We start from the raw sequence: 26,772 nt of genomic DNA, 5'->3' as shown, positions 1-26,772 counted from the left end.
AGGATTAAAGACTGCATATAATATGCTTTCAACATTTATCTTATTAATTCGACAAAACGCAGCGTCTCCTAAAAGGGAGATTCTCATAACATTAAAAATATGGGAGTCTAAAAATTTGGATGTCAATTTCTGCTTCAAATGTGGTGTTGGTTTATTTTTTCCCTATTCCTGTTTCTTTTTCCTTTTTTTTTTTTTTTCCGTCAGTGCTGCAGCTCTCGCTGTAAGATATAAATTGTCCGAATGACTGTCATTAGTGGGGGGAAAGAAAACCTACGCGCTGATTTTATTCGCGAGAATTTTAAGGGACACCACAGCACATATACGATCTCGAAATCGCTTTGGCGTGATCCAAGCTACCGAAATTCCCTGGGACTGGAGAGGACCGCGCAGGAATTTCCGAGCTTTTATCCAGTCTCTGATGCCACTCTAAAAGGGGATCCCAGGGAACAGCGTCCTTCGACCTGCAGAACGGCTTTGGGACGGACGCGGGCTCTTTCTTTTGGAGTTTCTGCTGGGGGGTGCCCCCACCACAAACCCCGCAAAGCCTGGCGCCGGCGGCGCTCTCCCGACCTCCTGGAATTGCCCACCTGGATTTCTGGGGGACACGGGGCAGGTGCGCCGGGCCCGATCCGGTCCCCGCCGCGCTACCAGCGAGCGCGGTGTCACCCAGCGGGGCCGTGCGATCGCTGCCCGCCGCCGCCCGGCTGCCGCACGCTCCTATCTATCTCGGTACATCCATGTATTTCCTATTCGCTTATTTTTCCAGAAAATCTCTTGCGGAGAGCCAGGGGCAACCCGGGCTGAGGAGTTCCGGCCGCTTTTCCAGGGACCTCCGCAGCCGGCAATCCCTCGCCACTCCCCGCCCTCCAAAAGCACAGCCCTGCTCTGCCGAGCCCCTCTCGACGGCACCAGCGCGGCACGGAGCAGCTCCCGGGCGAGGGGAAGCCCCAGGAGCAGCGGACAAGCCCGGGACCCGAGCTCACAAGGGGCTGGGCTGGCCAAATCCCCGCGGAAGCCAGGGTGGGGACCTGGTGGAGATTCAGGTGGCTGCGGGGCTGGCAGAGTGGGGATGCCTGGATGCTTGGACACCGTTATCACTAACCACAGTGATAACCCTCTTCTGCCCGCGATGAGTTAGTGTGGGGACGGCTGCAAGGGACAGAGAACCTGCTCCCGGGAGTGCCAGTCTTTTCTTTCCTCCCTGACCTTCACGCAGGAAGGGGAGAGGAGAGGGACCAGGAAAGGCTGCTCAACCTGTGCTCAGAAACACTCCCGCATCCTTTGGGAAACACTGCCTGAGTCGTGGCATGCACCAGGCCTACGGGTGTGTGGTTACTCCCGTGAGGAGACACACAGCTGAGAGTCAGCTCCCAGGTGACTGCAATAAAATCACTCATAAAATAACATCACTGAGAGAACACACGAGTTCCCAGAGGCACACAAGCCCAGCCACACTCACTCCTGCGGGGCCAGGGCACTGTGAGGAGGGGGCACAAAAGGATGCTCTGAACTGCTCTGCTACCCTCTCTGCGTGCTGCTGCCAGGGGCAGGGCCAGCTGTGCTCCCCGGGAGGTGCACACCAGGTGGAATGGAAAATCCACTTAAAACGAAATGTGGAGCCACAAGCTTTCCTGGTGCCTGGAGAAATGCAGCCAGAACGGTTCCCTTCCCTGGAGACAGACAGGCCTCTGTAGTGGAAATAAATCAGGGCCTCAGCTGAATGACTGAAACCATCCTTTCTGCTTGTCACCAGGCTCATGGATGGCTCCTTTTCTGGGGAAGCCCTATGCTGGGGTGCCAGAGACATCCCATCATGCTACAGACATGGGACACAGAGAGGAGGGGCACTTCCCCCACTGCTCATTCTGCATGGGGAGCCCACTGGGAGTCCTCAGACCCACATCCAGATGAACGTTTGAGTACCTCCAGGTCCCTGCCACGGCTGAGGCACACCACCAGTGCTCTCCCTTGTTTCCAGCCCAGCTCCCAAACACACCTGAGGATTCCTGTCCTTTCCTATTCCCTCTGGCACTTCAGCCCCACCTCACCGGTGCTGGACTCCCGGATCAGGTCACTGTAATGCCACAAATCCCTAAAAAGGGCCAGATACCACCTTTAGTTGTGGTTCACCCCAAGGAGCCAATGCTCCTGCTCCCCAGGAAGCTGACATACTTTCCCTACCTGCTTTCTCATGGTTCAGATACACCACAGGCATCTTGGCTTTTTCCTCATCCCTAATTGTGCCTGAATTTCCCTTCTACTTTCTTCCAAGCAAACACAGAGTCTGGTTAGAAATATTAATTTGCATATTCACCAAAGGGTCACAGGAATTCTTTTTATTACCGATAACCCTAGACCACTAATAAACATAATACAGGTGGCTGGTTAAACGGTTCATACATAGCCCTCTATCACTGCTGACTTTCTATTTCAGAATTATTTTTCTCAGGCTTTCTGCTTCTCCTCCTTTCTTGGCCTGACAGCAGCATCAAGGTTTAAAACCTGGAAATCTTTCACCTAGCTTCACCTTCCTTCAAACATTTAACAGCCTGACAGAAGACATGATTGGCTACGAAGGACAGAAAAGGGAGAGAAATGGAAGAAGGGGAATCCCTGCAGGACTGAAATCTGCCTCCGCCTCCTGTACACCCTTGGGCCTTTCTGTCCCTGTGTGTGCCACCAGCACGTCCCATGCTGGGACCGGCATGGGGTGGGGCAGTGCTGGGCTCCATCTCCTCAGGACACCTGAGCTCAGAGTGGTGGGCTGCACGTCTTTTTGGTGGCCACAGGAGTTCTCTGCTGTCGGTCCGTGAGGATGTCACTCACAGCTCCCCGCCGGACCCTGGGTGGTCGCTGAGTTACGCACGGCAGGAGCTGAGTGCCCAGCATGTTCCCTCAGGTGGATAATCCTCCTGCAGGGATGGCCTCTCCCCTCCTGGTGCTGCCCGGGGGCTCTGGAGGCCTTGGCCTCTGCAGCGAGTGACAGTCCCTAAAGTTAGGAAAGGTTTGCTAAAGCCTGGCGCAGAGGGGGTGGGGAGAGCAGTGAAAGGACAGACAGACGGGGCGGGGGGGAGGGAAAAAAATAAAGATGCAGAGGATTTCAGCTCCAGCTCTGCTGCAGCAACTTGACGTGGGGTGTGTGAAGGAGCCTGAAACTTAAAAAGATTTATTTTCTCTAGTCATAAATCTCATCCCGTTGTTCCTCTGACCAACCAAGCATGATAAAGTCCTTTTCCATAAAGTATTCAGTATTAAAGCCACAAAGCTCACCCAATCAGTAGCCATCTGCTTCTCCCATAACTGCTGCTCCAGAAGCAGGGAAAAGCAGCCAGAAGAGAAAGGGCACCACTGTTACGGCTCTGGGACAAATGAGGAGGCACTGAATAGCAGCCGAAACCTTTGGTTTGCCTTGTATATCTGTATCTATAGAGACAGAGGAAGAAAGGAAGCATTATATTGATACAACAATTGTAAAACAAAAAAAGGAAGAGGCATCTAAAGGGCAATACAGCGGGCATCAGAGGGCCCCGCGGGGAGGGATGCTCGCAGATTCATACAAACCTTTAATTGCTTTGCAATTGAAAGATAAAGAGGCCGAGAAAAGAAAAAAAACCAAACCAAACCAAACCAAAACAAAAAAAAAAGAAAAAAAAAGAAAAAAAAAAGAAAAAAAAAAGAAAAAAAAACAAAAAAAAACCCCACCAAAAAACCGGAGAGAGTGGCAAAGCGACCCGCGTTACACGGTGCATCGGCGGCTGAGCTCTGGCAGCCAGCGAGCCGGAGCACTGCTGACTGGGGTACGATATTGGCGGGACCGACCCCCCATTACGCTCTCCCCGGCCACGCCGCACTGAACTTGGCTTGCAGCCGGCTGGGAGGGAACAACCCCGAGGCGCCCCTCGGAGCTCCCCGTGATGCAGGACACGTCCCGCAGCCGCCCCAGCCTTCCCTGGAGAGTGTTTGAGGGGACCCCTCTCACGGCACCGCCCGCCGCGCTGCTCCTGGGAGCACAGAAAAAGCCGGCAACGATGTCATCCCAAAAAAGAGGCGGGGAGGTGCGAGGGTGGCGGACCAGAGAGGGGGTGCAGAAGCCTGGGGGGGCTGCGGGAGCACCGGGCCGGCAGCGCCCACCCGAGAGCGGCCCCCGCCCCTTCCCGCGCCGCCGCCCGCCGGGCAAGCAGCGGGTTAATGACCGAGTTAGGTAATTAACAGATTTACGTCCCCTGAGAGCCGGGGCTTCGACCCGGCACCCCACCGCACGCTCTGGGGCGGGACTTCGCCCCCACCCCGCGGGGACGCAGGCAGGGAGACCCACGGCCACGGGCCGGGATTAGCGGCGGCGGGCCGGGATTAGCGGCCGCCCGCTCTGCTGCCGCTCTCCGGGATTACGCCGGGATTAGGAGGCGGCCCCGTCCTCACTCCCGCGCCGGGCGGGGTAAGCGGGAGTCCCGGAAACCCGGAGGGCCTCGGGGCGCCCGGGGGGCCGGTCTCTCCCCCCGGCCCCACGCTGTGCCCGGCGAATGCTGCTTCCCTCCGATGGAGGGCAGGAGAGGAAAGACGAAGCCCGGGATGCTGCCGGCGGCGAGATACAGGTGCCAGGCACCTGCCCGCAGCCATCCCAGCTCCCGGGGGGGCACTGAGCCCCCTGCTCGGTTCCCCATCTCGGGACCCGGCGGGAGGGCCCAGCAGGAGCCGGGGCTGGAAGCACAGGGGACCAAAAGAAAAGGGTGGGTTTTAAGACTGCCTGGCACAGGAGTGAAAGCGACACAAATAGGATTTACGCACCGATAAAACCAGGGTGGAGGGCCGGGAGACGCGGCTGTGCCTCCCTCCCTTCTGCAGGTTTCGTTTCTCTTGCAGAGCACGAGAAGGACCAAACGCCACGTTGAAGGCACAAGTCCCTCCCTGGCTTTTCCCGAGCACTGTCGTGTCCAGCAGCCCTGTATTATGTCAAAAATCTGGCATGGCAGGCAGTGGCACATCTGCTAGGTGTGGATGACATTCATTAGCCAAGGTTCTCTGCTAAACGGCCTGCCAGAGTCTCAGCAGCACTGCCCAATGCCAATCACTCGTCTGCTGCCAGCTCAAAGGCAATCCTGCTTCAGGGATGGCTCCTTTCCATGCTGGCAGGAGAAACAGAGGAAACAATGCATTTAGATGTTTGGGATGTGAGCAAGGTTGCACATGGGAGCAGCAAGCAGATGTAGCAGGAGAGGAGATGAAGTTGTGAAGTGTCATTCAATAATTGCAGCACAAGGGATATGTGCTGGTGAGCTGAGGTTTGGGAGGGGAAAGCGTTAACCCCTTTCCAAACCACAAGGCAGACAGCGGTGGGCGCATTTTGGAAAGGAAGCATAATGAGGCTAATGCAGCAAATGGCCTGCTTGTGCTCACGGACAACACACACAGCAACGCAGGGAGATCGGTGCCAGGCCAGCCAGGAAAACCGCCCGGGCCAGGGGAGGGAGCTGCACTGACCTGCTCGGGGCCAGCCTGGCTCAGATGTGCTGCCCCTCTGGGGGTCTACCTGCTGCAGCCCAGACAGCCGCCCTGCTCGTGACAGAGCGGTCTCAGTGCTGGCCCTGACAGCTTGGTTCACAGCCCAAAGGGGCAGCTGCACACCCAGGACAGGCTGGGCACTCCCCGCCCTGCCCTGCAAGAGATGTGGGGACCAGAGGTGGAAGGAAGGAGCATCTGCTGGGCACTGCTACAAACGTCACTCTCTGGGAAGAGAGGCTCCATTTTCCTCTGCTCAGAAGCTCTGGGAAGGTACTTGTTCCTACAAAGGAATTAAAACACCTCAATCAGAGATAGATGTAAAGATGTCAATCTTCCCTGTTTATTAATTTAGCAAATTTACAACCACATAATGAAGCTTGATTTTGAGCCACTATGTGCTTTCCAGGGAGCCTGGGAGGCAACCTCAAATAGATGCTCAGTGAAAGCTCCCCTCAGCCCTGTTTTCCCATTCTGACTTCTATTTCTGTCCATATCCACTCAGGTAGTGGTTCATCAAGTGTGTGAGATGCTACCTACCTACACACACAGCTTTCGCCTCACAGATAATTCCTGTGACAGCCTCAGTTTCTTACGTGTTCCAATAGTTCTGCTTGCACCATGAAAGGCCACTGGCAGCTTGCAGTGCCCTTCATGCTGCTCTCAGCCAGGCAGGGAATCACGGGCTTCCCCTCCCCAGCACCAGCCTCTCTGCCATTACCTGTGCTATTAAATGCCCACACACACCAAGAGCCCTCCCAGGTCAGCACAAGTGTTCCATGGTGGAGCCCATCTCCGACACCACACGTGCTCTTCCCACAGGCAGCGGCTTGCCCGGCATCCTGTGCCTGGCCATCTGTGGCACAGCTCAGCTGTGAGCCCTTTCCTTCTGCTCTCGCCTCCCCAGGAAGTCGTTCTGCTCCGGCTGCATTCTGGACTCAGCCTCATCCACCTTCTGTTTCTGTGCTGGGTTTGTCTCTGTTCTGGTTAGCTGGTCAGCCTCAACCAAGGAATGTCTGCACATTGTAAGAGATTTCCCCAATTTCCTACTTTTGGTGGTTCAATACTCGCTGCAGCACATACACCCCAACACCCTTCTGGCAGAGGCAGTGTGAACCCCATAACCCCCCAACCTCAGACACTAGAACTGCATGGCTGCATGAGCAGGAGCCACATCAAGAGACAGAGACACGATGCTTCTACCTCCTGTTCAAACATTATACCTTCGTTTAAATACTCCAGTAATCCCACTGGATCTACTCCGGTGCTTAAAGCTAAGCCTATTAAGTGTTCACGGGGCGGTCTGCACACAGAGGAGCCAGGAGAAAAGGGAAAGGGGAGAGTGAGGCGCTGCTCTGGCAGGGAGCCATGGTGCCAAGAAACACCTCCTTGCTCTCCTTTTCCTCAGGCTTACCTTCTCCTCTGGCTACTCCCCACAGCCCCAGCACTAGGCTCCCCTCAGCATTCGGCTGATGTGAGTGCGAGATGAAGCCGACTGGGGGAGAAAAATTGCTTAAAAAACTTGTCAAAACAAAAGCCTGGATTCATTTTTTAATGCCAGCTTGGGCTCTGCGGTCACAGTGTTGGAAGCTATATTTTGTTTTGTTTTCAAGACGCTTCTCGCCAATCTCATTGTGCTCATCATCATTTTCAGACAATGATATGGGAGAGAGAGCAGTTATCCCCTCTCCTAACAAGGAGGGCTCTAGGAAAGCACTCATGCACAGGGTTTCCTTTGCTCTCCGAGGATCTCAAGCATGTACTTAGATTTAAGCCTGAGTGCTACTTTTTGTTAACAGGGAGCACCTCTCAGAAACAGGACTTGATTCAAAACCCGCACATCCATAGAGCTCTGGCTCTTGACTCTGCTTCAAGCACTGCAAAACCTCCTGCCTTGGCCGCACAAAGCCCCGTCCCACCCTTTGATGCATTTCTTGGCACGTGCACATTCTAATTCCCGACACCCCCCTTTCTTCCCCTTTTCTTAGCCGGCTTTTCTCTGGGCACAATGCATTATGTTTTCCTGTATGTACTACTCCATACTGCTTGCACAATGTTTTGCATGATCTAATATTCTTTGTTCAAAACTGCAAGAAAATCTAAATAAAGACTATAGCGTGTCGCATCAGTATAGGCATCAGCTAACGTTTTCCACGGCATATGGTACTTCAGAAGCCATATGTACCACTGTTTAGTGATTCTGGCAAAGAGGCGCAGAATGGTGAAATCCAACTGCCAGGATTTCTGAAAACAAATATGTAAATGCTCCAGTGCTTTTGTTATTCATAACATACCTCTAACACAGCACATACAATATGCTGTTCATTCTGTAACGAGTATACTACTAAACTATATTTGCTTCCGTTCTCGTTTTAAAAGATTTTTTCCTTCTGTATACGATTCCCCCATCCTCTCTATCAAAATCCATCTAAGCTGCAATTCAGAAAAGGCGTTTTATCTATTTTGAAGCACACACTATGGGGAAGATTGTGTACCTACGCAAGGGTCTCGCATCAGAACAAAGACAGACGTTATCTCTGCAGCCTCACTAGTGGAATGAAAGCAAGGCAGGGAAGTGCACTTAAGCAGATCAGCTGCATGGAGCAAAGCTTGTTCAGCCAGGAATAACCTCCCAGGGAACACGGGTGGGTTGGCCCTGCTCAGGGGCTACTGCAAAGCAAGCGGGCGGACAAAGCTTTTGTGAAAAGGCCCTCAGAAACAATAGCTGGGGTGGAAAGAGAGAATTCCAGACACGTGGTCCAAGGTGGATGGTGGCTGCCAAACTCTGACCTGGGCTGGGATCGGTCCTGGTGAGCCAGGGCTCAGACAAAGGGGATGGTCCATGGTAGCAGCCGCTCCCAGAACAGCTGGCAGCACCAATGCCAAGGTGGCGGGGCAGTGCACAGGGCTCACATGAAGCACTTGTGCAACACTAAAGGCTTCAGACCCCATCAGCCAAGGCAGAAGCCCTCCCTCCTGCCTTGGCTGTGCACCAGCAGGTACACAGCAATCAACACCTAGTTCCATGACCTACCTCTGACAGTGCTACTCCTGGTGCTCCTCTCATCTGCAGAAAAAGCTTGTCATCTCTGCCTGGGATCTTGCTGTGCTGAAGGATTCCAAAATGTTGCTGTTTAGCATTAAGCCTCCCCATTCACAAACAACATTTTAACATTACCTGTTGCCACCATTGCCTCTGTCTTTTGGCTTGTCAGTGTCCACAGAGGCTGAAATTGTGGGAGTGAGCAAGCCCATTCACAGGTCACTCTGCAGTTCGCTCCTGCCTTGGAAGCATGGCTCCTGACATCCCCAGAGCTCCGGGCAACACCAGGGGACCAGGCAAACCTTGGGAGGAGGGGAGAGATACCAGTGCCTCCAAGAAACACGTGGCTTTTCCAGTCTATTGCTTACCTAATGTTAAAAACAACAACAAACCCAGGACTCCCTGCACACAGTCTCAGCGAAATACTGTCACCCTACAGGGTCCTGAAAAAATTCAGCCATCTCCAGACATGACAGTGTTATTCAAGACACACAGATGCCTTTTTCCCAAGAGACCGAGCAGTGCTGCTCCTTTCCTTGCCAGTCTTGCACTGCAGCACCCCATTTCAGCAAGCACAACCTCCCTCAACAGAGTCCCGTGCCCACCACCGCCTCTGCTTGACTTCCCCTGCACATCAGACCTGCTCATTACCTCCTGTCTGCTGCCAGCCCCCAAGGCATTATCCTGAGTTGCAAACCATCTGGGTGCCTAAGCAATTCCTTTTTGGTAGGTTTTTTCCCCCTTTGACATAAACTGGGATCCCACTTTCCTCCCCTCATGTTACAGAGATACTCTGTTCTAAAGCTTAAGCCAGACCTCTGCCTGCAGCCAGGTCTTTCACTTCTAAACAGTTCTTTTCTATTCTATCACAGAAGAAATCCTTCAAATATCAAATCCTTCAAGCCTTTATGTTATCCTACTTTTGTAGGTCCTTCAGCCAGAATCTGTTTTTTCCCTATTCTGTTCTAGCCAGCAGGTGATAAAAAATTGCCATAAGAAATGTTGGCTTTGAGCATAAGTGCCTGGATTAGAAAAAGAGACAATTAGAAAGTGAAAAATGGCAAAAAGCTCTAAGAAGCCAAAAATAAAAGAACAAACAAACATGCAATCTGGCCATCAAAAAAGGCCACGTTTTTCCCTTACTGCAGTAAAAATCAACATTGTCAAAATTACAAAGTATTTTGAAAGACAGGCAGTCATGGGGAGAGGGAAAAACAGTCCCACAGGGTCCAAAAGGGGAGGCCTGGGAAAAGCCACCTGAAGAAGCTGACAAAGGAGGGGACAGAGAAAGGCAAGCACCTCACATCATGCTGCCAGGATGCTGCAGTGATCCTGCAGCTGCCGGGTGAGACAAACTACCCTGAGTGAAGGGAGCCAAAAAAAAGAGCCTGCTGATTGAGCTGGCTCACGTGCGGCCGCATTTATGGCAGCACAAAGGTCAGTCTGGTATTGCCTCTTGTGAATCCCTCTTGAACAGGCAGGCTGGGGATTTGATGAGCTCAGGAAGAAGATTTATCGACATGCCAGGGGTTGCTGGCTCTATCTCTTAACCTGCTGGCAGAGGTTGGGGCTTTTCATTAAGGGGGGCTATGCATGGAATACTTGCAGGCTGTGGCTAAGAGTAAATGTGATCTCAGCCCACACAATTTGCCACTGCCTAAGAGACACCAGATTATTTTCTCTCAGCACAGAAGTCAGCAGTCCCCTGGAACCCTCTGAGCAGCTGAGTTCACAGAGGGGATAGTAAGGGGAAAGCTGGAAGGGGTTTCATGGTATGTTGTTCATCATATCCATGAGCTCTGGATGAGCAGGTAAAACCCAACCATCCCTCCAAGCTGTACTCCTGTGCTCCAGAGGCATCCCCTTTCTGGAGCCATGCAAGCACCCACTGCCACTGCCAGGACAGGCTCCTCTCCTGGCAGGGCCATTCACAGCTCCCTTCAGCAATCTCCCTATGCCACCACAAAATCTGGCCCCTTTTAAGGGAGAACAGTCTCCATGTGGGATATAACCCCCTGGACAGGCTTGCTCCCTTTCCTAAATCCCATCCTGATTGCACAAGCCACTATAGTTTCATGAGGAAAAAATAACCTGAGCAACTGGGTATTTGCAACAACACATCTTTCTGCCTCTCCTATTATTTGTTTTCATTGAGGCCCATGTCTCTGCACCCCAGTCCTTCCACCTGGATGGCATCACCTCTGACTGCCTGTACATGAGCTGCTGGGTTACCTTCCCCCGTTCTTCCTGGGGTGTTTCTGCAAACCCTGCTGAATCCATCAGACTTCATTTTACAAGATCCAGCACCATTTTGAAACTGCTTGCTTTCTGCAGCAACTAAAAAAAAAAACAAAACAAAAACAACCCCAAAATCTGAACTAAGGGGTTTTACACTTGGTGTTCTTGCACAGGTCACCCTTGTTCCCACCTTTTTCTTTTCCTCTGGCAGCCTGAATTCCCCATGGTGCTGGCTGAGGGGCAGTAAATTCACTGCCTCCTTCCCTTCCTGCAGCCTCTGGCAAAGCTCTCAGCTTCCCTCTTCATTCGGTTAAGAGATGCAAAGATTTCTCACTCGAGAGACACCATCCCAGGAAGCTTCCCAGCCCCTTGGGGACACACTCCCCCAGGTCCCTTCAAGCACCTGGGCTGCAGCAGGCACAGCTGGAAGAGCCAGGCAAGGACTGGAAGAGGGATTCCCAATGCACACTCCTGCAGAATGAGTGAATAATTTCTCTCCTGCAGTTGGTGCCAGCACTTGCTCCTTGCCAGTTGGCAGAAGGTACTGCTTCCTTTTCTGAGGAATGCTTAACATCCACCTTTCCCCCCACCCCAAGGGGAAACCACAGGGGCTGGGAGAGTCTTTCCTGGCAGCCGGGCATCTGAAGGAGCTGCAGTCTTGGGGAAGGAGGAGGAATCCAGCAGGGAAGCCAGGTTTTACTTCACAAGCTTCTTTTAGCTGAAGGGAAGCAGGGAGCACATTTCTCCCTCACCTGAGAGTTCCCATGGGAACACAGAAGGGCAGTGTAACAGCAAATTTTGGAACGGGCATGTCTGTGAACAACTTCTGATATAATATTTGAGTCCTCAGATGTTCAGCTGCTTGCACATACTGCACGAGCGCCTGATTTGCATGGGATTTGTATTTGTTGGTATTCACATTCGTAGGAAAACGCATACATTAGATTAATGTCATCACAGTTTATGGAGATCATCTGTGCCACAGCACCAGCCCAGGGCTCTGCCTGCATTCTGTGCCCTGTGGCACATGGCAGCCCCTCCTGCCCTGCCAGGGCCACCGAGAGTCGGGATGGCTGTGCCACGCTGAGCTCCGTGGTGGTCCTGCTGGGTTCTCATCTTTTTAACACAAAAGTTTAAAGATCATTTGGAGAAACTGTCTAAAATTGCCTAGCCCACATTCCAAAGATACAATTAATCCAACTATTTTGACTTATTCTCTTATATTTCCTTGTATGAGCTTACAGCACACTCCACGCCCTCATTTTTAGTGCCTACTTAAGGACATTCGGCATTCTAGCAGACCAACTAGGTGGTCCCTTTCTGTCTTGCGGGAGCATCCCTCTCTCAGTGAAATGGGATGGTTGTAATTCCCTACCCGTTTGCCACGACACCTGGGTGCTCTCATCTGCTAGACAGCTGGAAGCTGTCACTAGAGATGCTGTTCTCACGGAAGCGTTGCTGGGCTCAGTCAGACACTCTTCGTAAAGCAGATGGAACACCTCAGAAGAACAGCACTGCAGCAACAAAAGCTCATTTTCTGCTAGGGGATTTATATTATTGGGCAATGCTTCCATCAGGTGACTTCACACCCCAGTGAGCCCACATGCCAGTGGAGCCCAGTGATGATTCTGTTAACCTACTTCCACTACTGAGGCCATGCAGTTCCACCTCCCAAGGCTGCCCTCCCTTTCCATCTCTGCCCTTCCAAACTGCACAGGAGCATTAGGATTGGGGGCTCAACCCCTGCTGTGGCCCTGCCACCCAGGATTTCCGACAGGCCAGGATTTCCGCTCCATCCCCATGGAGCCTCTCACCCTGGCAGCCACATCCGAGTCACTACTCGTGCACAGGGTCTGCAGAGTCTGTCTCAACCCTGATGGTGCAACCCAGAGGAAGTGGGTGGCACAAAGGAAGAGTGCACATCTCCAGATCTGGTGATGATTTCATGCTCACCCCAGTAACAGGCCAAATAACACCTTTTTGTCACCCTTAAAAGCCTTTTTCTCTGCAGCACATGCCACAAGCCCACGCTCAAGCTACCTGCACAATTCAGCTGCTTCCACTGCTCCTTACCCAGGCACAGCTCTCCCACCTCAGAGCCAGCTCCCATCCCACAGCATCTGACACTCAGAGAGGCTGTGGTATGCATAGCTCACCCAAGAGAAGGGCATGCCCTGCTCCAACATGGGTTGGCAGACACCATTTCAATTTATGGCTCTTGCAAGCAAAGTCTTGAAAAGGCCTTTCAGTATTTGAGTGCTTCAGTCTTATTTTCCAAGCAATTTATACACTAAGAAATCTAGATGGAAACCTCCAAGTGATAATCGAATCCCTTAGATATCCCAGAAAATGTTGCCCCCATATGATCTAGTACCCTCATGACAAACAGCTCTCTATTTTTCTTTGTGATGGTTCCTTACTTCCCACCAACATCTGTCACTGTGATTATGATCTCTAATGAGCTTCTAAATTATATCACAGCATTCTGCCTTGATGAGTTACATTCAGTAACTTTCATTCTGCAAGACATGAAACACTGCCTACAAGATGCTGAATGAAAATTCCCTCAGCACAGAGGCTGAAAAACTGGTTTGGAGGGGGTTTTAGCCTGTTTTGCTTGGGTTTTATTTTGGTGTTTTCAGTGTTCTGTTTTGTGATTCTTGTTGTGCATCTTATTCAGGATGCCTAGGAACTTTACAAATGAGGCACAGAAAGTTGAGCCTTCTTGCACACCCCTAAAATCTCCACCTGAGGATGGGAACTGTCACCACAGGGCAGCAGAGATGGCACATTATTTCTGTAAGGCAGGACAGGGGAAGGACCCCAGCCAAGGCCCCCGAGAAAATTGCCATTATTTTTATGCTGGGTCCCAGTTCCAGTAAAGGCTTATACTCCAGTAAAAGTGAAACTGGAAAAGGGAATATTAACCCCCAAGGTTTGCTGCTCTGGCTGCAAGGCACCAGTGCCTGTGGCCACTCAGCCTTGCTAACACGTGCCCACACTGGCTAGCAATCTCTAAGGGACTTGGATATCTCCTGCTGATTCCTCAGACAACATCAGCCTCCCTTAGCATTCCCACTCACACATGTTATACTAATGTGCACATCCAGGGACATACCTTGCACTAATGTCACCTGCCCATCTGGGAAAGTGTGTATGGTGAGCCTGAAGACAAGGACAAAGCAGGCTGATCTTTGTGTATGCAAAAAGCTCCCCTGAGGCAGCAAGGTGTTGACTCCCTCCCTGCTGGTGACTCAGCTGCACCTTTCCCTGCTGCTCATCCAAGATCCTGGCTCATAAGAGCTGAGCTCAGGAGGGTTTGATTTATGGGACAGGATTTATGGGGGCTATCCCTTACTTCCTGCAGATAAGCACAGACAGCACTGATCAACAGTTGCCATGTTTCTAGCTCAGAGTAGCTGTGCTCTCTCTGTAACTCCTGCCTGTGGCCAACCTTGCACTCAGTGCCTGCAAAGCAGCTCCAAAACAAATGGGACAAAACATGCTGAGTACAGCAAGCACATTGCTCACCTCTCCCAGCCAAATTGTGGACAACTGACCACCATTTCCCATGCTTCCAGCCTGAGCCAGCACCCAGGTAACAGGGAAAGTGCTGAGAACACAGGCTGAGATTGCAAATCCTGAGGGGGACAAGCATTGCTGGCACACTGAGTTCCCAAGTAAACTTGATTTCTAAGGGCATAATTCTCATTGCAGAGCACCAGCCTGGTTCCATAACATGGAACATCTGCTCACTTACTGCAGCTGACACCATCTCCCATTTCTTTTGGTCTCTGTGCACCGAAGTACCTTTCCAAGCTCACGGTGACTCTGGCTCATTCTCTGAAGTGCAGCTGCTTCCAACAGTTCTTGCTAGGGCAGGAGCACAAGACCCTGGAATAGCAAGCAAAACAAGTAAGTGCCCCTGAGTAGAGGAAGGGGAAGAGCACAGGGCTGGCAGGGAGCTACTGAGAAGCTTATGCACCATGGCTTGTCTGTGCCACAAGATGAGCTGCCCAGGTGAATGCACACCGAGTCATCACTGTCTCCGACTCAGGAAATGAGTTTTCCAAGGAAGTAAACCAGTCTTTGCATATATTCAGCAGGGACTGAAGGTCCTTCCTGCTCAAGATGTGTCACTACAGGTGTCTTGGGCTATGGTGCCATGGTACCATTGTACCATTCTGCTTCTTGGTTAGCTTTGCTGAGCAAAACATTTCCTTTAAAAGGCTTTTGTGCAGGCACAAGAATTCAACAGGACCATGAAAATCCTGCCCCGGGAGGGATGACAGTTTGGTACCCCAGCTCTCTTTCTGTGGCTATTGCCAGGTAACTCTACCTGTTCCTCAAAAGCAGTGCCAAGCACACCATCTTCTGCACCCTGCTAAGCTGATCCATGAAAACATACGAGGTCCTTGCCAAGCTGCTTCACCAGCTTGTCCCTGGGGGGAGGGATACGACCCTTCCTGCTCTTGTAGCATTTGTTGCTCTGACAATGGCACTGCAGAAAATGAAGCCTGCAATCCAGTCAGCACGGCTCCACCTCCGCCCATTTTAACTGCCCAGACACAGGAAGAAGAGAAAAGGATAAAACATTGTATGGCAGATAACAGGACATGAGTGCATATAAGGTAAACTTCTTACATGTGGAGAAACTGAGGAAAAGGTAATTCAGAGTCACACAGATGTAAACATCAGTCAGATAAGACACATCCCAGCCACATCACTCCTGTCTTAAGGCCGGCACAGTTACACTGGTGATCAGAAACACTTGTCATCCAGGCAGCCAGGGGAGCAGCTCACATGAACAGGGCAAGGCTGATGCATGCCAAGTCAGCGGTGTGATCTGGCTGGTGAATAACCAGGCAGGGCCGTGAGTCAGCCAGCAAACACCCCCACACTCACCCTTCCTGCCCTGCGGTGTGACAGCAGCAGAACCAGGAGCTGACTGCAATGGAAAACCCATCCTACCTCCTCTAAGTGGTGCTTCCCCAAGCACATCCTCTAGACGTGGAGTTTGGTGTACAAATCTTCACTAACCTGAGATTACACAGGGCAGAGGAACGGTGTTGCAGCCAAGCACAGGGGCTGTAAGCAAGAAGGAAAATCACCCAGTCAGGTTGGAAAGTACCTCGGACGGGTTTACCTCCTGCTCAAAGCAGGGCCAACCCCAGACCAGATCAATAATCTAGTCAGGCCTTAAAACCCCGAAGAGAGCTAACACCAAATTAGCTCAGTTCTTGAGAGCCTGGTGCTTAAAATGCCAGGGTTGTGGGTTCCATCCCCATGTGGGCCATAGGGAGTAACAGGTGCCACATGGCCACCAAGCCCCTGCTGTGCATCCCTGATGTCCTGGGAGCAGTCCCTCCTCTTCCTCTCACTGCCCTGCAAACCTCCATGGCGCCTCTGTGCCAAACAACCAAGCACCATCCTCTTCCAGCAGCAGCAGCAAGCCCGGGTGATGCCCAGGCTTGGGCACCCCAGAGATGGGAGCTGCTGGTAATCAGCACAACAATCAATAAACAATAATCAGAGTCCCACAATCAGGGAACAACAAACAGCTCCTGGAGGATGCAGCTGGGATCAGGAGCAGTGACCCCACCCATACAAAGCAGGATCTACATGAAAAGACAAATCTAATTCCACAAAGAGCTCCTGAGGAAAAGAAGGGACGAAAAAATAAAAATTCCAAACCCTAAGAAGCTACTTCAAAATGTCACACAAGAAAAAAGTTGAAAAATCTCCCACAATGCCATCCAAAAATCCTCTCCCAAACCCATAGAAGCCTCTGTTTAAATACATAAACTAAAAAAATATGCTCTGCTAGCAATCTTCAAAATTGGGGAACTCCTCAAATTATGAGTGGGACAGAAAATGGGGGAAAAAATTGAATAAAAGTCCCAAATAAACTGTCATAAACCATGGAAAGGAATGGTGAAAAGTTGAAAAAAGCATCAGCAGCAATGCCAGCAAGGGAATCTCCCTGGTGGAAAAACAAAGGAGAGTGTTTTTCCCCCTAGTTCCAAAATTCATCCCCCCACAAGTGAACAGCCTCTCATGTGCTGGTCTCTGCTGAGTGCCTGCACCTGTCTTGGAATGCTCCCCCCAACATACAGCAGGCATGATAACCTGCAAGAGGTAAGTCAAGCCAAGCAACTGACCCAGCTCCCAGTGAGTTGCCCGAATTTTGTTTGTTCCCAGTTGAATTTTGTTGGTTCAAAGCACGGGCCAGGTGTTTGGGCACACAGAGCACAGGGCTCTTCGTGACTGTCACTCGCCCCAGCCTTGCAGCCGGAAGAACCTGGCACAGACGACTTCATGAAACCAAATTAGGGGTCATACACAAGAAAGGACATTGCCACAGCTCTGGCGTAATTAGGGCCCATCATCATCAAGGACAGGAAATTGGCACATCTGCTTTCCGGGCTGCTGATCCAACGGTGGCTCAGGCATGATGTGATGTCCTGCTGCAGCCCCCTGGCCCTGCATAAATATTGCCCTGATTGCCCCCAAACAGTGGTACAAGCCGTTGTTTTATCTCTCAGGCTCCCAGTTGCTCTTTACTCTTTCTCTCCTGGGCCTGGGAGGACAGGACTGACACAATGCTCTCTCTCACTCTCCTCTGCAGCACTGAAGGGGCCAGGGTACAAACATCAGCCCCTTTTCCTCCAGTGTGACCCCAAACTGACCACAAGGGACGTTTCTGTTTGGATGCACCTTGGAAGGTTTGAACCTGCTTCCCTGGAGTCAGTGATAAAACTGCCACAAACCGGATGACTGCTGGATCACGACCTGGGCTTTTTAAAAAATGACTTTTCTCCACAATATTGAGAATTGGGTCATCCCTGCCCTGGGTTACACTGCTCTGCAGGCAGAGTTCCTGGCTGCTCCATTCTTCTGTCTCTGGCCGGGCCGTTGTTTCCCAAGAACACCAAAAAGGGTCACTGCAACTCTAGAGTTGTGCTCCCAGCCCCAGTGATCCCTGGGTGTTGCTCAGAGCCAGCAGCAACTCCCGGGCCAGAATGGGATTTCCATGTTTTCTGTCCTGCTTTTTTTTTGGCTCTTCCAGGCGGAGTGATTTATTTTTATGCTGTTGTGGTTTGCACCGGACAGCCCATCTTTGCCTCTTTGTTTTCATTCCTTCTGCTTGCCTGAGCACCGTGGAAACAAACAGCTCTGGAAAAGTGGAAACAAGCAGCTCTGTGCCTTGTCCAGGGCATCAGGCAGCAGAGAACCACAAGAAGCTCAAGAGAGCCTCCTCTGCTTCTGCTGAGACAGGAGTGAGCACCAGGGACCATCCTGGCTCCTCGGGGATCAGTCAGCCTGCACATAGCAGGGACACTGCTCCATATTCCTGCACCTAGACCTTCTCTCATCCAACATACTGCCAGTGTTTAGGTTTCCTGGCTGCTGGGATTGAAGGGTTTCTTTCTCCCCTGTATTTCTGTATTTTCGGTGGGCACTGCAAATGCTTCATGATGTTGGAAAGGAAGAGCTATACAGGAATTCCAAGCTTGCATAATTCCCAGATTTGTCTAGACAGATACTTTCCATCTGGATGATGCAGGCAGTACCACATGGACACGAGAGTTCCTGTGTTACTTAATGCTGTCCTTTTTATTTATTCATTTCTACACTGCTTTACAGGATGCACACAGACACAAGGCTACAGCTGTGAAGGGAACAAGGATTTGTAGCTAATCCTTCAGGAGGCAGCTCTCAAACAGCTCCTGCATCTTGTATAATTGCTGGAGCCCCTCTGGTTTCTCTTTCCTTTTACAAAGCATGAGACTTCCATGTGTGGTTCATATCCTGTGAGAGAAGAAGAAAAATATTTTCCTGTGAGCTGCCGTGGCTCAAGGATCGCCACCATCATCATAATCCCCTGTTCTTGGGTTTGCACAGCTCAGGGTGTCTGGAAGAGCTGGCTGTGGAGCTGTCCCATTCCATGTTGCCCCTGGATCATGTGGCAGAAGGGCAATCCCAGACCTAAGTCAGAAAGGGGATTTAATTAATCAGCATGGCAGCTGCACTCACAGACAAACCCAAGTTTCATTTTTCCAAATGTTGGCAATCACTGAGCATCCTGAACAAAGCAGGCTGGCTCACAGCTGTTGGGCAGAGGCGTCCTGGACCTGAGCTGGATTTAACAAGCAACGAAGCCCTCCTGACCCTCTGTAGTCTATGCAAAAGGCAGCCTGTGCGGCCACCAAACCACTGCTTGACTCCAAGGTCATCCCAGCACAGCGCTGAAGGGTTTCCCCTGCAGGCCCCACCCTGGTGCTGCAGCATTCCTGGGGACCCACAGGCAGGGCCAGGCTCACAGCCAGGTTACAGCAAGGGCAACTTGCTCATCCCCAGATACAAGTTCGCCTGGCACTGTTTGCCTGAGGTCTTCCCAACCAGCCTGGGCCAAAAAGAAGGTGGGAGTGGGTGGAAGTTAAAGGACAACATGTGGAGAAATCATCTGCAAGTGCTGGAGATGAAGAAGGGAACTGTATAACCCCAAAGGTGTTGTAAGCTGCTCTGTTTACTACTTTTCTCTGCAGTAAATCTTGGCAGTGAACTTGAGTTCATTTGCACATCGACCATCCACGTCAAAGCTTCTGCTTCTAGGGCTGGGTTAATTTGTAGCTGTATTTTTTTAAGAGTTCTGTTTTCCATCACTGAGGGCAGTTTCTCCCTGGACCCCTGGTTTCCCTGCTGTCCCAGCCTCCAGGCACAAGGAGCCAGTGTAAAGGAGGTCCTTGTGCAAGTGAACTGGATTCCAGAAGAGCAGGATGGGGAGTGAGAACAAGCTGTGCCTGCTCCAGATGGGGTCGGGGCAGAGGTCTGCAGCTGGCCTGGGTCCCTTGGTGCAGCCAAGAGCCAAGGTCCCCTCCTGCTGCTACAATATGTCTTGTTTTGGCATTGGCAAGCTGCTGATGCCCCATCTGGTTCCTGAGATATCATGAAGATATCAGCTCAGGAGGCTGCTTTCCTGAGGGCTTGTGTGCACACAGGGAGGAATGCCTGTCCTGATGGGCTGTGCAACACTGTGGCACTGGAAGAGGGTTGGGAGAGAGCCAGGCATCAGCAAACAAGTTCTGGGAACTGGGAAAGGAGGCTGCAGCCTTTGTGCGAATGAAGCCAAACAGCCATGAGCCATTGCCCTGTAAGTCCTACATGCCTATCTCCCTCTCATCCAGCCATTCCAGCAAAATAGCCATGATTTATCTGCTTCTTCAGCAGAAACCACAGGCTAAAAGAGGAATTCACACACTTGGAAACAAGTAAAGAGTGAACTGGCAGTGGAGGCTTGTTCCAAACACACGGGGTCACATGCGCTTGAAGCAAGATTCCCAACATCTGGATAACATGACACGTACTCCCAGGCAAGGCGAGTGCTCCTGGGGCTTGGGGTGGACTCATGCAGCTTGGAAAGCTGGAGTGCAGCTGGTTTTGGCAAGCTCACCAAGCTTCCTCTGTTGTCTCACAAGCCTCTGCTCGGCCTTTCTTTTGGCTGGGTCTCTGGCAAAGCCCAGGCTGCTCTGCCCTTAATCTCCCATGTTTTGTGTATCCACGGAGACTGTAAAACACTGCTTGCTTACCCTTTGGCCTTGCTAGCTCAAAGGCACTAAGAACTCCGTGAGCCAGATCTCTGGCTGACATTATCCACTGCTGGTCCACGGGCTTTGGTAAAGTTTCCAGCTTGCATCATAGGGAGGTTTGGCTTGGTGTTGGGATTGGCGTGGAGAAGGCACCGTGACACGGATGTGTCAGGTCAGAGTGCTGTGGCTACAGCAAGCCGTCCAGAGACAGCAGGAATGGGGCTGAAGTGAGATGAGAGGAAAACTCTCCAGCAGGATGACTCCGACTTCCCCATCTCCTCCTGCGGAGTGAAAAGCAAGATCCTTTTTGCAGTCTGATTCACGTCCGCAGCCTGTGGGAGACACATGATCACTGTTAGGACGGGGCTTTTTTTGTTTGTTTCAAAATCCCAACTCTGAGGTGTTGGTGCAATCCCCAACCCCCAGGACATTAAATTTATTTGGGGCTCACTCCCTGGCACACGTGCAACGCCGGCAGCACCGCGGACCGGAGTGACGCGGCTGACGGGACGCAAGGGGGACGCAGGGGCCGGGCGAGTGGGGGCGGCGCGAGCCCGCCCGCCCTGTCCCCCGCCCCAGCCGCCCGCCGCCGCCGCTGCTGTGGGGAGGGAGGGCCGGGCCGGGCCGGGCGAGCCGCGGTGGCGGCGGCGAGGGGCGGCCACTCCGGCGAGCGGCAGGACGGCAGCGCCCGCCTGCGCTCCCCGCAGCCTCCATGGCCGGGGCCGTGCCCTTGCTGCTGCTGCCGCTGCTGTTGCCGCCGCTGCCCGCCGGCGCCGCGCCGGCTGCGGGCGAGCCGTCGTGCCACGGAGCCTTCGATATGTACTTCGTCTTGGACAAGTAAGCGGCGAGGCGAGACGCGGGCGGGGATGGAGGAATCGCCGCCATCGGGGCGGCGGCGCCGCCGCTTTTGTTCGGGCGCTGCGTGGGGCTGAGGGGCCGCGCGCGCGGGGAGGGGGGGCGGCTGTGAGGGGCCGCGCGCGCGAGGGGGGGGGGAGCCGTGAGGGAGAACGGCGGGAAGAGCATCGTGAGGGGCTCGGCGGGAACGGCGTTGTGAGGGAAGTTCGGGAATCCTGCCGGGACCTCTCTGAGGGGCTGTGCGGAGGGGCCCCTGGAAGTTCCCCCAGCGGAGGTGCGTTTGCAGCCGGAGGCGTTGGGGAAGCGAGCGGCGGCAGCATCTGCCCTGCCGCGGCGGCCGGGCTTTTGTGGGGAAGTTCGGCGGCCGTGGGCGCCCTCAGGGCAAGGGGGGAGCGGGGCCCGAGCGACGAACTTAGCAGTGAGATGTCTGGTACCGCGAATATGGTCAGTTTCTTCCGAAATGTCAGCCCGGATCAGGCCGCTGATGTGCTCTGGTTTTCCCTTGTAGGTCCGGGAGCGTGGCGACGAACTGGCGAGAGATATTTGATTTTGTAAATCAGCTGACAGAAAGATTTGTGAGGTGCGTGGTGCTGCTTGTGACAGCCGAGGTGGTGCTGGAGTAATTCTGGGCTGTGTTAAACACCCCCCTACCCCTGGTCCCCGTGTTTTTGCAAGCTCAGGGGATGTGTTCCTCAAACACATTAAAAGTTTGGCTTCTAAGACCCAGAGTGCTCGAAAATATTGAAAACTTTTACTTTATTTTCTTGTGCTTGGAACTGAGCAAAAAGGTGACAATATGTGCCTTTAAATACTCACTTTCTTAAATGACTCTCAGATGTGATTTGAAGTTTTTGTTAAACTTGATTTTCAATATACCATGTGCCTAGTTTCTGATGGAGTACTGCTCAAATTCTGTGTTTGGAGATCTGTATAAAGAAACAATCTTGAACACATGTAAACATATGCGTTAATATATAGTGCAGGTCAAAAGGAAGGGAGCAATGTTAAAGCTCAAACGCAGAGGAAGCCCATGCCATGTAACAGCGCCTTTGTTGTACTTACATATAATCAACTTTGTTACTGTCAGCAGTGTTGTCGGGCAAGCCCAGCTCCTCTTGAAATAGCTGCTGCAAATCCTGGCTGACTGCTCTGTACAAACAGCTGAGGATTGCAGTGCTTTGCTTTAAAAAACCTTACCACAAAACCCAGAATAAACTGAACGAATCCCTCACCACACACAAAGGGAGAGCTGGTGTGGTAGGTTTTGCTGAGGAAAACCCAGTGCAGAGTGCAGTTGTAATCTTGGCTTGCTAAGAAAAGGATGATCCAGTTAAGCTTTTATAGGTAAATATAGCTTATTGTCATCTTGTCAAAAGCAAATCTTCTGTAAACTTCTATAAAAATTCTGTCCAGGTGGCGACAGAAACTTTTGAAAGTTGTTTTGTTGTTTTGTCTGGAATTACACCAAAAAAAAAAAAAGAAGAAAAAAAAAGAAAAAGAAGTACTTACATTCCCTTGATGTCAATAGTTTTAAGCTGCATCAGTGACATCAGTGGACTGAAAACATATGGTCATTCAGCTTTTCAAGTGTTAAGTCCTTACTAACTGTAACCTGATTAATTAATGGTGATTCTCATGTACAGTAAATTACCAAGTTAGTGAATATATTCAAACTGTGATGAATAAAATGTAAAATCATGCAGGAGAGATGTTACAGCTTACCTTGGGAAAATTCCTGTCTTGAGCCTCCAGAGCATCTGGCAACTCCTAAGTGCTTTCGACTGCTAATTAGATATGATTCCCTGCAACCTTGTGCAGAGACAGGTGACCTTCTTAAAAATAAATGGAAGAAAAAAGAGATTGAATTCCTTAATAAAAGCAGTTTGTACAGCATTGCTTTTTACCATGACATTTCCCTGGATGCTTTTAGGGAAGAAGTTTTCAAGTCTCACAGCTCTCTGGTCGTAGGAACAAGCCCAGTCTCACTCTGGAAGGCCCTGCATTCTTTCTCAGGGCTAAGGCAGTCAGTGGGCACCGGGAGGATTTGATAAACATAAAAAGCGGAGTTGGAAATTGGCATTGTGTCATCCTGAAAAAAAGGGGTAAATTGGCAGGGTCAGTTTCAAAGATGGGACATGTGTCTGGTCAGTACCCAGGGGAGCAGGAGGGAACTGAGTGGTGTCCCTGCCTTGGTGTTATACCAGTGGCCCTGGCAATTCCAAAGGGTGTGTGTGGGGTGGGCACATCAGCAGAGACTTGTCATGTGGGAGAGAGTAATGGACAAAAATGCTTCAGCTCCTCTCATTTTGGGTTTGTAGTTCAAAAGTGTATTCCTAGGAGGCTGGAGGGTAAAGTTCACATGGATGAGACCTGAACAAGTGAATGAAAGGCTGTGCATCTGTGTGTTTCTCTGAAATGTGTTTTTGCCTTCTTTCCCTTTCCCCAGCCCCAAGATGAGGCTGTCGTTTATCGTGTTTTCCACCCAGGCGCATGTCATTATGCCGCTAACTGGAGACAGGTCAGTGCTCTGCTTTCTCAATTCTCCCCCTCCTGCCTCTGCCCTTACTGAATCAGAGCAGCAGTCACAGGAACACAACAACGACCGATACCTCTAAGTGCTGGCCAGTCATGGAGCTACCCTGCAGAGCTGATTTAATTTTGTGGCCATATCCCTGGATAGCCTCATAAAAAAGGAAGGAGAGGAATGATGGGAAACAAATCCTTGATGTTACTTCTGCCACTGCTTTGCAGAAAAATTAGCACTAATGTTTTCATCTCTGTGTGACTCTGCATCTCACTTGGCACAGCGTGAGAATGATTCTTCCATTTGCTTTTGTAAAGCAGCCTCCATAGAATGGTTATCAGGATTTTTTCATGTCTAGGAGAAGCATAAAATGGTAAAAAAATGTTTCTCATATTCTCCCATAAGGTAGGTATTTTGTTTTGTATTTCCTAATCTCAACTTCAGGGCTTGTTTTAGACAGTGGGGTTGGTGCCACTTGAAGGGTGTGAGATCTTCCTGACACTGCAGTGATGTACACGTGTGCCTGAACTTTCAGGGGATGGAATTCAAGGCTGCTCACTCTGATTTCTAAAGCAAGTGAGGATTTACAGCTAGGATATCTTAAGGATGGGTGGGGGGAAATAGAAGGAGGAGAAACAGGCAGAGAAGAAAATATTGTAAAAATAATTACCGAACTCACAGAAACTGGGAGATGGTTGTGTGGAACGAGCGCTCTCAGCAGAGGACAGTGGCACTGCTGTCAGAGTCCTTTGGTGTCCTCTCAGCTTTCTCAAAACCAACATGACCTCTGCTCTCTCCCTTTCGTCCAGAAGCTGCCGCCGTGCACACTCTTCTGGGTTTTGAACCTGTGGATAAGCCATTTAGGAGTCACTCCACAAACGTGTGGCAGGGTGGAAGTAAGGTGGTCCATCCTTTCTGCTCCTGTTAGTAGGGAGCTGTAGTTGGTGTGGTGTAGTTAGTTAGCTCTGCTGTGGGTTTGTTTTAAACAATACATAACAACAGTATGAGACCTCCTGAAAAGACCTGCTGCTGGCAACAGGCAGAAATGTAGCTGATATCTGAGATGTCTAAAAACTCAGTTCTGAGCCCCTCTTGTTTTAGCATTTATAGAGTGGCCTGACATGAAAACAGCCACTTCCCCCCATCCGGACTGGGATATTGGATCTGCTCTCTGTGGGCAGAGAGAAGCTTATAAGTCATTTTTCCAGATGGCTGGAGAGGGGTCAGGAGAGGACACTTGAGCCTGTTCTGAGGCCTGCTGAAGTCAATGAGGTCCTTTCTCTCCATTTCAGTGGGCTGTCAGTGGCCTGTTCCTTATCAGGCCTGAGAGGCAGCACTGATAGCACACAGACCACTTGAAATGCTGGGCAGGGTGCTGGAAGCCCGCCACCAGGACACAAGCGCCTTTTTCATTGCTGGCACGCTTGGAGCCAGGGACAGAATTGTGCTTTTCTTGTGCAAATCACAGGAGGAACCTCTGCAGATCCAGTGGGCTCCCTTGAGGGGCTTGGCCGAAGCTCTTGTGTGTGTCAGGGGAAACAAAGTGCCACCATTCTTGTTCAGGGGGAATGACAAGGAGAAGGGAGGAGGAGACTGGTGACTGTGACCATATGTACACAGGTGAGGACAGACAGATACAATTGAAGCAGCTATCCTTTTAGATATTAAAGAAGTCAGCAGAGGAAAAGTGCTGAGACTGTCTGGCCCCCATTGTTCCCAACAGAAGATGAGGATGCTAACTAAGCACACTACAGTTCTGGGGATCGGTGTTTGTGAGGGTTATTATGGGATATTATGGCCTTGGTTTGTTACGTGCACTTTGGACTTGCAGGCATGTTTTTGCCCTGGCTTTCTTGCTAATTCCCAAATGTCAGGAAACCACAATTTCTTCCCAGCAGTTAGATCAAAGTAGGACAGAAATTTTTGTTTGGAAAGCCTTAGGCTTCTGATTGTTTGCACAATATTCTTGCTGGGTTTACTGCACAATAAAGCTGTGGATACAAAGAAAGCCACAGCATAGCACCAAAGCCCCCAAGTTCCCTAATATTTTGTGAGTGTGGGCAGTGCTGTGACTAACTCTGTAAAGAGAACTCATTGTTAATCACAGTACACACAATGCTATAATAAATCCATAGAATAACAGCAGCACCCAGGTGGAACAGCCTTCTCACACTGGTTAAAGCCCATTCGAAACGCACACATTTGTGAAGTTGAGCTGGAAACTGTGCAGGAAGTGGTAAACAAAGATTGATGCACTCACCTTCAGGGCTGGCTGCCGGGAAGCACATGGTTTGGGACGGTGGATACCTTCAGGAATACCATACAGCTGGCATGATGTTGCCTTTGTTCTCTTTTGGCCAGCTGTCCTGGCCAGCAGCAGTCCAGGTTTCTGTGAGCCGGCTTTGGCAGCCCTGACCGGTGCCAGCAGCCAGGACGAGCCCTGCTGCCTCTGCCTGGGTGAAACTCCTGCTGGAGATAAACAGAGATGGTGTTAGTGAAGGGGAAAAAGTAGGACACTTGAATACCTGGTTACATGACCAGCTATCCCTTGTCCCTAGTCCAGCTGACTGCTCCTGGTTTCACAGGGACGTGTAAGACATGAACGCATTTGGGGCCTCGGTCACGTGAGCTGCCCCTGCGCGTGGGTCCAAGGCAGCTTGCCAGAGCAGACTCATCTGCAGAGAGTGTTCTGCTGTGTGTGTATCAAGTACAGCAGAGCTGGCCACTGATGTGGTTTTCATCTGGAGCCCACGCAGGAGGCCTCAGGTTTGAAGCAGACTGATTATTTTAAGTGAATCGGCCCTTTGTAATATTTAAGAGGCTAGAAGGCATAAGCCTCTTCCAAATGATACATCTGAGGAGGCTCCATGCAGGGTTTTCTTGCACCACTACAACAGCTTGCCTCATCAGAGATGGAGCCATCCCTCTTTTTGTCAAAGAACACTTCCCCTCTCGGTTTCACTGACACGTGTGTGTGTTTTCCTGTTTACTGCACATCCTTCTTAGCAGCAAACCCCAAGTACCTG

At 51.2% G+C, this 26,772-nt stretch overlaps 1 protein-coding gene and 1 long non-coding RNA gene across 3 annotated transcripts in view; one reads left to right on the top strand and one right to left on the bottom strand.

Moving 5' to 3' along the window:
- Nucleotides 1-5,810: 5,810 nt before the first annotated feature.
- LOC106629335 (uncharacterized) overlaps nucleotides 5,811-26,772 on the bottom strand; it is a 65,289-nt gene continuing 44,327 nt past the window's right edge. Inside the window, exons 15-25 of the long non-coding RNA XR_012580556.1 lie at nucleotides 26,007-26,212; nucleotides 24,426-24,591; nucleotides 22,945-23,311; nucleotides 22,039-22,675; nucleotides 21,657-21,751; nucleotides 20,368-20,699; nucleotides 16,939-18,589; nucleotides 15,749-15,865; nucleotides 15,117-15,335; nucleotides 14,588-14,671; nucleotides 5,811-8,841 (exon numbers count right to left, since the gene is read on the bottom strand). This is a non-coding gene — a long non-coding RNA (uncharacterized LOC106629335). The remainder of the gene's footprint in view (nucleotides 8,842-14,587; nucleotides 14,672-15,116; nucleotides 15,336-15,748; nucleotides 15,866-16,938; nucleotides 18,590-20,367; nucleotides 20,700-21,656; nucleotides 21,752-22,038; nucleotides 22,676-22,944; nucleotides 23,312-24,425; nucleotides 24,592-26,006; nucleotides 26,213-26,772) is intronic.
- ANTXR2 (ANTXR cell adhesion molecule 2) overlaps nucleotides 20,787-26,772 on the top strand; it is a 76,833-nt gene continuing 70,847 nt past the window's right edge. Inside the window, exons 1-3 of one of the 2 annotated variants that reach the window (XM_005485676.4) lie at nucleotides 20,787-21,204; nucleotides 21,731-21,802; nucleotides 23,669-23,740. In XM_005485676.4, the coding sequence (XP_005485733.3) occupies nucleotides 21,080-21,204; nucleotides 21,731-21,802; nucleotides 23,669-23,740 (269 nt within the window). In that variant the 5' untranslated portion in view covers nucleotides 20,787-21,079. Of the gene's footprint in view, nucleotides 21,205-21,366; nucleotides 21,497-21,730; nucleotides 21,803-23,668; nucleotides 23,741-26,772 lie in introns of those variants that run through there. The other variant, XM_074541967.1, reaches the window with a different exon arrangement.

Source organism: Zonotrichia albicollis, chromosome 5, assembly GCF_047830755.1.
Source record: "Zonotrichia albicollis isolate bZonAlb1 chromosome 5, bZonAlb1.hap1, whole genome shotgun sequence".
NCBI lineage: Eukaryota > Metazoa > Chordata > Aves > Passeriformes > Passerellidae > Zonotrichia > Zonotrichia albicollis.
This window is presented reverse-complemented; position numbering and strand designations above follow the sequence as displayed.